This window comes from Mastomys coucha, unplaced genomic scaffold, assembly GCF_008632895.1.
Source record: "Mastomys coucha isolate ucsf_1 unplaced genomic scaffold, UCSF_Mcou_1 pScaffold6, whole genome shotgun sequence".
Lineage (NCBI taxonomy): Eukaryota > Metazoa > Chordata > Mammalia > Rodentia > Muridae > Mastomys > Mastomys coucha.
Window position 1 is genome coordinate 22691508 of NW_022196912.1, and position 12819 is coordinate 22704326.

Consider the following 12819-nt stretch of genomic DNA (forward strand, 5'->3'; position numbering starts at 1 on the left):
TGTATCAAGTTTGAAGAAGAGGATTTTATAAGCTACTCTTTCTCTGAGATGAATGCTTTTCCAAATTACCTCAGCTAATGAACCAAATTCTTACCCTCACCTAATGTCTGTGCCACCCTCCAAGCAGAAGCATTGTTCATTGAAACAGTTGGTGAATGACTTCATGGATAGACCATCTTAATACACATACCATTTCTTAAATGAATGTAACCTGTTCTCTGTGGGCTGAGAATAAAGACACACTCACTCAAGTCAAATAGCTTTGACCATAGCAGGAAGTCCATATCCAAAAATCGTGCTTACAGTTCATTCCTTGGCGCAGCAGAACTGTCAACTCTCAGCTTAGCTACAATGGAGGTAAAATCCTTTGGTGATGTGAGGATCATTGAAATACAGCCTTATTACAATGAAATCCAATGTCTAAAAATTGTTCTTATTTTGAGTTTGTACCACAGTAAGAGCCAAGACTTTTAACTCTACTAGGTACAAAACAAACAAGGAAACAAAAAGACTTTATATATTTACATTCATTTAAGAAAATACTAGTAGTGATGTATTATTTTGAAATATACAGTTAATATGTTTGGAGTTATTTAAAATTTATATTGAGAAAAACTTATGTATTTTCAGTATTGCTGTAGACAAGCATCTATAAAAGACTGTTAAATTGATTGTTGTTTTATATCAAACAACTTTTACAATACTCATTTTTATTGTTATAATATTTTATAAATTTTAAGGAATATGACAAAAAAGATATTGTAGGTATTGAAGGGGGTCTCTGGGAGGAGTTGGGGTACAAAAGGGAAACAAGAATGTGATTCAATTCTATTTAGTTAAAATGTTTTTAAATGTTAACAAATTCAGATAAATTGAAATCATGTAACTTTTCTAATCTCATGCAATAAAAGTTATAAAAAAAAAAGAAATGAAAGTTTCTGTATCACAAGGTAATCTGTTAATCCAATGAAAAGGCAGTCCACAGGGTGGCAGAGAGACAGACAGACAGGCAGGCAGACAGACAGACAGACAGACAGACAGACAGACAGAGAGAAATATATAGATATATAGAGATAGATTGATGATAGATGATATAAGGATGGATATATATATAATTATATATAATTGATATATATATATGTATAATATCCAGAATATACAAAAAACAAAAACAAAAAACTAAACACCCAGAAAATAGACATCTCTTTTAAAATGTGGGCAATGGAACTGAACAAAGATTTCTCAGAAAACACAATGGCTAAGAAATATTTTTTAATGTCTTTACCATCCATTTTTTTGCCAAAAGGAAAGTGTAAATTAAAGCTACTTTGAAGGGGCTGGAGAAAAGTCTCAGCAGTTAGGAGCGCTGGCAGCTCTTCCAGAGGATCCAGGTTCAATTCCCAGCACCCATATAGTGGTTCACAATAGTCTGTAATTCCAGTTCAGAGAGATCTGATGCCCTCTTCTACCTCTATTGGCACCAAGCATGCAAACTGTACATAGACACAAACGTAGGTAAAACATTCACAAAATAAAAACTTAAAATAACTATTGTGTTTCATTATTTTCAATTTATTTTTAATGTTTACTGTATTTTACATGCATGGATGTTTAGTCTGCATGTCTGTCTATGTGTCACAGTGTACAGTGCCTGCAGAGGCCAGAAGCAGGCATTAGAGCCGCTGGGACTGGACTTACACACAGTTTCAAGTTGCTGTGTGGGTGCTGGGAATTGAACCCTCTAGAGAGCCAGTGCTCTTAACTACTGAGCCACCTCTCCAAGTCCCAGTTTCATGTTTCTTTTTTTTTTCTTTTTTCTTTTTTTTTTTTCTGAGATAGGGTTTCTCTGTGTAGCTCTGGCTGTCCTGGAACTCACTCTGTAGACCAGGCTGGCCTCCAACTCAGAAATCTGCCTGCCTCTGCCTCCCAAGTGCTGGGATTAAAGGCATGAGCCACCATTGCCCGGCCCAGTTTCATGTTTCTTGATGGATAAGATCTGTGGGAATGAATCCTTATGCAGTGTTGGTGAGAGTTCAAACAGGTGCAGCCACTATGGAAATCAGTAAGGTAGGTCTTCAAAAATCTATAACTACAACTATCATGGGACCCAGCTACAACTCCTGGGTATGTGCCTACTACAAAGAAGCATTCTTCTGTGTGTCTGGTTGCTAAATTCATGGTAGTGAGGATGTGAATAGCCAAGATACCAACCAACTAATAAACAGATAAGGATATGGTACCCCACACAATGGAATTTTATTCATCTGTAAAGAAAAATTAAATTGTGAAATTTGTAGGTAAGTCAATGGAACTGGAAAACATTACACTACGGTAACCCAGGCCCATAAAGACAAATACCACATGTTCTCATTTGTATATAGATCCTAGCACTGGAACTTTAGAACTGTTTAACTTGGAGTACCTATGAAGCCAGAAAACTATAAAAGGACCATTGGTTGGGGTGGGGGAGAATTTTCAGAGGCAGGGATAATAGATGAGTTTATGTGAATATAAAATAGGCTCAGTGGATTTAAGAAGATATGAATTTGGAAGGGAGTATGGGAGGGATCTAGAAGGAATAAGGGTGAGTGTGATCAAAATAAACTGTGTGCATGGGACATTCTCAAAGAACTCATAAAAATATATCTATCTGTAAGCTCAATTTCTTGTTACTTCTATAGGAAGCAGGTAAGCCTTACACGTGTTCCTAGAGTCTGCAGCGCACCCCGTGCATGGGATCTGCTCCTCGAGTCTGCAGCCCATCTCCTGAATGGGACCGGCTCCTGGTGTCTGCAGCCCACCCCGTGCACGGGACCGGCTCCTGGTGTCTGCAGCCCACCCTGTGCACGGGACCTGCTCCTGGCGTCTGCAGCCCACCTCGTGAATGGGACCTGCTCCTGGTGTCTGCAGCCCACCTCGTGAATGGGACCTGCTCCTGGTGTCTGCAGCCCACCTCCTGAATGGGACCTGCTCCTGCTCCTCGAGTCTGTAGCCCACACTGTGCACGGGACCTGTTCCTGGTGTCTGCAGCCCACACTGTGCATGGGACCTGCTCCTCTAGTCCGCAGCCCACCCCGTGTACGGGACCTGCTCCTGGTGTCTGCAGCCCACACTGTGCACGGGACCTGCTCCTGTGTCCTTGCCAGGGAGCAGCCTTGTCTCCTCCCTCAGGTCTCTGTGTCATCCTCCTGCTCACCAACCTCCGCACGGGTCCCGCTGCCCTGTCTTCAGAATCCCCTTTCCAAGCAGTCTCTTAGTTCTGCCTTCCATTCTGCCTAAGAGCCCTTGAATATCTCCAGTGCACCAGAGCATAAAGTTACTGTCTTTAATCTCTCAGCTATTTGAGCAGGAAGACTGATTTCAAACTCCAAATCTGTGATGGATTTGAGGAGTGTACACTACTACGGGAAGCCAAAGCACTTAAAATCATACTAATTCTGAGAGTGCCTTATGTAAACAGGCCTTATATTTCTTTTTCTTTCTTTCATGCATGGCTGAGCATATTAAATTAGGTCTGATTAGCTCAGTAAACAGGAGTTCAAAATCAACCTGTCTCACCCAATGAAAACACAATGTGAATTCCTCCAGCTTCTATTAGCAGCCATACTAACCTCTTGGAAGAGAAGACACACTCAATGGGCTGCTTTTAGCCACTTGTGACATGTTTAATTGGGCTTTTAAAGGAGGGAAGAAGAACTCAACACACCGGTCACACCTTCTCTCTTACGGTGCTAACATTCTACCAAGCGGGGCATACGATACAAAACTCCACTTTTCTTCCTTCACAGAATCCGGCATGCTCATCTTGAAAGGTAGTTTTCACAGGCTTCTCAATACTCACTTGGCAAAAGCATTTCTCCTGTTAATCTCTTTTTGAGAAGAAGCAGAGGTTGTGCTGAAACTTCTCCTAAAACCTAAATGTGAGAGTAAAGGATAGAAGAGGAAAATATGTCACATGTTTTCAGCCTTTACAGTGAAGTCATTTTTAATTACTTCTACAGAGCTCCATGACACCAAGAGGGTGGTTGTTTTTGTTTTTTTCCTGGAGAACTGCTATGTAGCAGTTCTTCTAAGATAAAAATTCTCCATCCTGTAGGGAAGTTACTCAGGAAGTAAACAATTCAAATCCATCAGGAAGTCCCTGAAACTGACCAGATACAATATGTCCCTCCCTCAGAAGGCACAGGCAGAAGAGACAGAGACTAGACCTATTACCTGAAAGCCAGTCTGCCTGAAAGATACAAAGCTGCAGGAAGAAAACATCCTCTAGCCTATTGAGCTGCCTGTAGGCTGTGCACTGTACCCCAAGTTTTTAGCTTTCATGAACCATCTCTCACCCATGCTGGGGTGGGCTTTGGGTGATGCAGCTGTCTCTGATCACTTCTGCTCCTATAATTAACCTTTCACCCAGCCCTGAGCAGACCTTGGGTGCGAACTCTGCAGCTATTGCCCCAACACCAAAAGGAAGCTCCACTCCCAAGTGCTCTAACATTCACAGGATCATAGGATCAGAGGTGAGGAGGACACAACATCTGCCCCAACACCAGGAGCAACTGGGACCAGTGGGACCCAGGCAACCAGGAACTCCACCTGACCAGTGGCACAGGTTCCTTCTAGTCTGATCCAGTGCCCTGAGCAGACCTTGGGCACAAACCTCGCAGCTAGTCCCACAACACCCAGAGGAAGCTCCACTCCCAGGTACTCTAACATGCCCAGGTCCACAGGATCACAGGCTCCCAGGCTCCCAGGAGCTTGGTCACACCAGGATCTCAGGATCACAAGATTCCAGAATCACAGAATCACAGAGACAGCTAAACTCTGAGGAGTTCTGACACAATCAGGATCACAGGAAGGACAGGCTCCAGTCAGATATAGTGAGGGCAGGAAGCACTAGAGATAATCAGATGGCGGGAGGCAAGCATTAAGAACATAAGCAACAGAAACCAAGGTTACTTGACATCATCAGAACCCAATTCTTCCACCATAGCAAGTCCTGGATACATCATCACATCAGAAAAGCAAGATTTGGATCTAAAATCACTTGTCATGATGGTGATAGAGGACTTTAAGAAGGACACAAATAACTACCTTAAAGAAATACAGGAGAACACAGGCAAACAGCTAGAAGCCCTTAAAGAAGAAACACAAAAATTCTTTAAAGAATTACAGCAAAACACAATCAAACAGGCAAAAGAAATGAATAAAACCATCCAAGATCTAAAAATGAAAATAGAAACAATAAAGGAATCACAAAGGGAGACAACCCTGGAGATAAAAAAGGAAAGAGATCAAGAGTCACAGATGCAAGCATCACCAACAGAATACAAGAGATAGAAGAAAGAATCTCAGGTGCAGAAGATACCATAGAAAATATTGACACAACAGTCAAAGATAATGCAAAAAGCAAAAAGCTCCTGACCCAAACATCCAGGAAATCCAGGACACAATGAGAAGATAAAATCTAAGGATAATAGGTATAGAAGAGAGTGAAGTTTCCAAACTCAAAGGGCCAATAAATATCTTCAACAAAATTATAGAAGAAAACTTCCCTAACCTAAAGAAAGAGATATCCATGAATATTCAAGAAGCCTATAGAACTCCAAATAGACTGGACCAGAAAAGAAATTCCTCACATCACATAATAATAAAAACACCAAATGCATTAAACAAAGAAAGAGTTTTAAAAGCACTAATGGAAAAAGGTCAAGCAACATATAAAGGCAGGTCTAATCAGAATTACACCAGACTTCTCGCCAGAGACTATGAAAACTGGAAGATGATCCTGGGCAGATGTCATATAGACCATAAGAGAACACAAATGCCAGGTCAGGCCACTATATCCAGCAAAACTCTCAATTACCATACATGGAGAAAACAAGATATTCCATGACAAAACCAAATTTACACAATATTTTTCCACAAATCCAGCCCTACAAAGGATAATAGATGGAAAACACCAACACAAGGAGGGAAACTACATCCTAGAAAAAGCAAGAAAGTAATCTTGCAACAAACCCAAAAGAAGATGGCCATATAAACATAATTCCACCTCTAACAACAAAAATCACAGGAAGTAACAATCACTTTTTCTTAATATCTCTTAATATCAATGGACTCAATCCCCCCCAAAAAAAGACATAGACTAACTGATTGGGTATGTAAATAGGACCCAGCATTTTGCTGTATACAGAAAACGCACCTCAGTGACAAAGGCAGCCACTACTTCAGAGTAAAGGGCTGGAAAACAATTTTCCAAGCAAATGGTCCCAAGAAACAAGCTGGAGCAGCCATTCTAATAATGAATAAAATCAACTCTCAACCAAAAGTTATCAAAAAAAAAAAAAAAAAAAAAAAAAAAAAAAAAAGATAAGGACACTTCATACTGGTCAAAGGAAAAAAATCTACCAAGATGAACTCTGAATTCTGAACATTTATGCTCCAAATGCAAAGGTACCAACACTCCTAAAAGAAACTTTACTAAAGCTCACAGCACACATTGCACCCCACACAATAACAGTGGGAGACTTCAACACCCCACTCCCAACAACGGAGAGATCATGGAAGCAGAAACTAAACAGAGACACAGTGAAACTAACAGAAGTTATGAACCAAATGAATCGTATATATATGTGATATATATATATATATACATATACACATATATATATACATATATGTGTATATATACATATATATGTATACATATATCACATATATGTAATATGTGTGTGTATGTGTGTGTGTGTGTATATATATAAAAAAAAATTCATTCTAAAGCAAAAGAATATACCTTCTTCTCAGCACCTCACGGTACTTTCTCCAAAATTGATCTTATAATTGGTAACAAAACAGGCCTCAACAGATACAAGAAGATTGGAATAATCCCATGCATCCTATCAGATCACCACGGACTAAGGCTGGTCTTAAATACCAACAAAAACAACAGAAAGCACACATACACATGGAAGCTGAACAATGTTTTACTCAATGATAACTTGCTCAAGGAAGAAATAAAGAAATTAAGAGTTTTTTAGAATTTAATGAAAATGAAGACATATCATAACAAAACTTATGGGACACAATGAAAGCAGTGGTAAGAGGAAAACTCATAGCTCTAAGTGTCTCCAAAAAGAAACTGGAGAGAGCTTACTTACACTAACAGTTTGACAGCACACCTGAAAGCTCTAGAACAAAAAGAAGCAAATACACCCAAGAGAAGTAGACAGCAGGGTTAATCAAACCAAATAGAAACAAAAAAAAGAACTATACAAACAATCAACCAAACCAGGAGCTGGTTCTCTGAGAAAATCAACAAGATAGATAACCCTTAACCAGACTAACCAGAGGGCACAGAGACAGTATCCAAATTAATAAAATCAGAAATGAAAAGGGAGACATAACAACAAAATATATCTTAAAATAACTATTCTGTTGAATATCAACAGTTGAAAATATTAAAATCATGTTCAAACATCATAAAAATATTATTGATAATTTTTCTCACTGTGCTTGAAATTAGCATTTTTCTGTATGTTTAACTTCAAAGAGTTTTTGCTATTTTTAAATTTTTAAAACATACTTACTGATAAAATAATTTCTCTCCTAGAAACATTGATAATCTTTTTTAAGTAAACTGATTGTTAGACAATGTACACAGATATATAATGAATTTTAAATACTCTCCCACTATGTCAGGTGGTATCATAAGGGCTTTTGAATATATTTCTTATTCATTTTTAATATTTTATGCTCTTTTACTATGCTTAACTCCTATGCATAACATTTTGTATGTTCAGAAACAATTTAGTATTCAACATTAGATATAGGATCCTCAGTTATGGATAGTATTAAATACTAATTAATGAGATTTTTAGGGTATGAAAGGATATTAATATAAAAGTTGAACAAATTTTTTTAAAGATTTATTTATTATATCTAAGTACACTGTAGCTGTCTTCAGACACAACAGAAGAGGGCGTCAGATCTCATTACAGATGGCTGTGAGCCACCATATGGTTGCTGGGCTTTGAACTTGGAACTTTCGGAAGAGCAGTTGGTGCTCTTAACCGCTGAGCCCGAACAAATTTTTTATGTATTATTTAATTCTCAAAATACTCAATATTATTAATATGTTGGATGTATAAAATGCATTTAAATAATAAAAATAAGAAAAAATAAGCTTTGACCCATATTTCTGTAATTAAATAATATTCAATAAAACTCATTGGTTCACCAAGATGAACCCTGATGATCTTACTTTGGTGTGTTGTCCATTCTACATAGGGAAAGTAAACACCTGTTCACATCTCCCCAGGAACAGCTTCACACAATGAGATGAAGGCACATGAACACCCAAAACACAACTGCACGTTACATTTCTAGACCATTTCTCATCTTTGCTTTCTTGATCAGGCTCTGCTCACACAGGGATACGTGATGAGCACAACATGACTCTCAGAGATTTCTCCTGTAAGATTTCTTGAAAACCAAATAATACCAAATCACACACTGATAAAGTGGACTCAGAATATGATGAAATATTACAATCTTGATAATCATACAAAATGGTATTTTTTTAAACTGTCATTAAAAATGTTCCAAGAACAGAATACTGGACAATAAACTTCAGAGGTCCTCAGTGTACCCTCCCCATACATAAAAGTTCAAAGATTAAGAGACTCCATAAAAGGTAGACTTTAAAAGAGTGTGTGTGTGTGTGTGAGTGAGTGTGTGCAAGTGAGTGTGTGAGTGTGTTTGAATGTGTGTGAGAGTGTGAGTGTGTGAATGTGTGTGTGAGTGAGTATGTATGAATGTGTGAGTGTGTGCATGTGTGTGTGAGTATATGTGAGTGTGTGTGTGTGTGTGTGCGCATGCGCACATGCGCATGTGCGCAATAAGGGACACACCCCAGACCACAATGTACAATTTCAAAGAGGCCAAACCATAAAAAAGAAAGAAGCCAGGAGAGGCTGCCAGGCACCCAATGTGCAGTCTTATCTTGTACCACAGAGTTGCCCCTTGCTCCCTGGATACTGGACTCCTGATTGGGGACACAAGACCCAGGGAAGAAAGGAGCAAAGGCCTGGTGTATGAGGGACACTAGCAAAGGAGTTTGTGCTCAATGTTATCTTGAGGCAAGAAACCAGATGAAACAAAGGCTTTCTTTTTTTTTTGATATTGGATATTTTCTTTATTTACATTTCAAATGTTATCCCTTTCCAGGTCTTCCCTCTGTAAACCCCCTATCCCATGCCCCCTTCCCTGCCTCTATAAAAAAAGGCTTTCTTATCAGTTCATAGCTAGAATTACTGTACTCAGATTTTGTAGACATGAGTCAATTCATACTATCTATATAATTAAAAAAATACTGCAGAGAATGTAAGGTAAAGTAGTTCTGGAGTGGTAGAGCTTTCTGGGAAACAGCAGAAGTCAGTATATCTGAAAGTATCAAAGAACTGCCATCTATAAAATTCTAATTAAACAAGCATTTCTCAGTAATGAATCAGAAAGTCACAAGGAGAGCAGACATCATAAATCAGGATCAACAGACACAGGGTGTGGAATCAGACACAGCAAAGCTTCAGACATTAAACTAGTTAGCACACAGTGATAGATAACACTTAAGATATTAAGGACATGAGAGATAAGCTTGAGAGCAGACAGAAAAATGAACAGTAGTGAGATATGCAAAAAGAAAAGAAGATATTTTGATGTCTATTAATGGGGCAGCTGGATCAAGCAGTGGAATAGACACAGTTGAAGAGAGAAACAGGAAATGGATAACACTAAAGGCATGTTATCAAAGGGACAAGCTGTGGCAGACACAAGAGTTGCTTAGATGCCAATCTCCAGATCTAGGAAGATTCAGAGTGTCAAACAGAATTAACAAAAAGAAATTTCCACATGCATATATCCTAATAAAACTGCACAGCACAACGGGAAGACACTTTCAAAGAATCAAAAACTAACAAAAAGGCAAGATAAACCACCTACAACAACAAGGATTGGTCAGACACCCGACCTCTCATCAATGACAGCAGCCAGAGCTTCTGTCTATAGGGAGAAAATTCCAAAATTCTACATCCAGTAAAAATGCCACCGCAAAAGAGAAACAACAACAACAAAAAGAGAATACACAGGCAAAAACGATGTTTTCCTAGCAGGAAGTTATGAATATGAATGAGTAAATATAGAAGTGAAATAAAATATTATAGGAAAAACTATTATAATGATGTCTACTTTACAGGGGTGCTAAAACAGAACCAAGACATCTCAGCTTCTAAGGATTCAAATTGTGTAGGAAGGGGGTAAGAATGATTGACTTTAAACAGTGTGAAGTGTGCACACTAAATGATCTATGATAATTGCTAAGTAGCATATTCAGAAGTCAGCTCATACACAGTAGGGAAGTAAATGGTGCAGAAAAAGAAAAGGTAGGAACACTTGCAGAATAAAGTCAAGCAGGAGGCAAGAGCTGGGCATGGTGGTACATACCATGATCCCAGCTCTGGGAGGCAGAAGCAATGAGAAGAGACTCTTCTGAGTTCAAGAAATTCTAAGTAGTAATTCCAAGTTAGCCAAGATTATATAAAGATGCTGCATCAACAAATAAATAAAACAAAACAAAACCAATAACAACAAAAACAGAAAACAACCACCATTTATGACTTATCTAGAAACACACCATTTACAATACATAAAACCCAAAATGGATTAGGGGCTATGGAAATAGCTCAGTGGTTAGGAAAGCTTGCTATACAATCATGAAGCCCAGAGTTCAGATCCCAACACCTACATAGCAAGCCTAGCACACAGGAAACACCTGTAACTGCACTCTGAAGAATCCACCATCTTCTTCTGACCTCCATGGCACACAGAGCCCCCAACACACGCTCATCCACTCTCAGAGACACACATACAAATAAATATTTAAAATGGAATGGGAACTAAGAAAAACAGCATAGAGAACATTGCTAATACATCAGTAATAACAGTAAATTAAAATGAATAGAGCTTTCAGAGTAAAAGATAAAGACAACCATATTTATTTTTTTTCAGCTGGGGTTTTTCTATGTAGCAATGGCTGTCCTAGAACTTACTCTGTAGACCAGGCTGGCCTTGAACTCACAGAGATCCACCTGCTTCTGCCTCCTAAATGCTGGGATTAAGGGCATGTGTCACCACGCCCAGCCAGGTTTTTTTTTTTCCTTCTGATAAAAATCCTACTCTAAAAGCATTATGGCAGAAAGTAAATCAACAGAAAAAAAAATGTCAGAGAAATACTTAACCAAGAGAAGGCTAGTATAAAGATACAAGGATGATTATAATACCAAGCAGAGCTTGATAGTGCATCTTTGCAATCCCGGCACTCAGGAGGCTAACAAAAAGAGCTGTGAGTTGAGGCTAGCCTGGGCTACATGGTGATACTCTCTAGGGAGAGGAGAGTAAGATCAGGGAAGGAGAGACAGAGAGAGTAGGAAAGGGGAATGATAAAGAGAGGTTCTGACATTAAATAACCAAAAATACTAAGTACTAAATAAAAATCTAACAAAACATGTACAAAATCTGTATGAGAAAAGATACAACATCCTGACAGGCCAGAGAAGGTGCACAGCAGCAGTCCTCTCATCCATGTGTTCCTAGGCCTTCCCATGGATGCCTTGAATGTACAGTCCCACACCCAATGTGACTCTCCCCATAAGCAGACTCTTATAGTAAACACTCACCTTTTTACCTAAAAGGATACACTGCGGTTTCCATCTAATATTCAAATGACTAGTAATACTACCCTTAGCATTTATATACTAAGTGAAATTAGTTAGCTCAACACAAACAGGACCTGGACAATCAATCTGTAACCAGAGGATTATGAAGGACCAACAGGAAGGTAACACATACCCAGATATGCTGAACAAAAGGACAACTCATGTCCCAGGCATGACAGTTATCATCCTGCATGACATTTTATCATCTACTCAAAATAATGTGACACTTAAAACCTCCAAGCTGCTTATTTATAGAACTTTCCATTTAATATTCTCCGATGATGGCTGAATGGAAGTAATCAATTTCACAGAAAACAAACGAAGAGGGAGGTCACATAAGTAAGTGGAAAGAGAGCCCGTGTTTACAGACAGAACAGTAGTAAGACCAGAGCTTCCTAAACTATATGGATTTCAACAAAATGATCCTAAAGTTTATGTGAGAATGAAAGGAATCCAGAATAACCAACACAACATCAGTGGAGAATAAAGTCAGAGGACACACACACACACACACATACACTCACACAGACACATGCACACACAATCACACACACAGACACATACAGACATATCCACACAGACACACAAACTCATGCATCCACAAGCACACAGATACTCATACACTCAGACACACCCATGCAGACACACACACACACACATATGCCCAAGCATAGCAATACACATGTGCATACTCACACACATACTAACACATGCACCACAGATACACAGAGACATGCACACAGACACACACATACATACACAGCAGGGGAAGGCAACAGATACATGGAGAAAACCATTGTGATGATGGAAAGTGCCAGTGGAACACATCCACCTCTAAGTCAGAATGGACACAGCAGCACACACCATCAGGAAGGTCCCATCAAAGCATGTCCTCTAGAATGGGGACACATCACAATCATGAGCTGACCACAACTGACATTCTAGGGTAGTCATTATACTAATAACTTCCATAAATAGTCACCCACAGATGGAAAAGAAAATCAAACCCAATCTTCACCACACACAGAATTAATTCCAGGTAAACTGATAAATA

General features: G+C 38.9%; 1 protein-coding gene across 7 annotated transcripts in view; it reads right to left on the reverse strand.

Moving 5' to 3' along the window:
* Clip4 (CAP-Gly domain containing linker protein family member 4) overlaps window positions 1-12819 on the reverse strand; it is a 96687-nt gene that overhangs the window by 5450 nt on the left and 78418 nt on the right. For 5 of the 7 annotated variants that reach the window (XM_031355514.1, XM_031355511.1, XM_031355512.1 and 2 more), the window contains one exon: window positions 3842-3914. In XM_031355514.1, the coding sequence (XP_031211374.1) occupies window positions 3842-3914 (73 nt within the window). Of the gene's footprint in view, window positions 1-2232; window positions 2265-3641; window positions 3915-12819 lie in introns of those variants that run through there. The other 2 variants (XM_031355518.1, XM_031355517.1) reach the window with 2 other exon arrangements.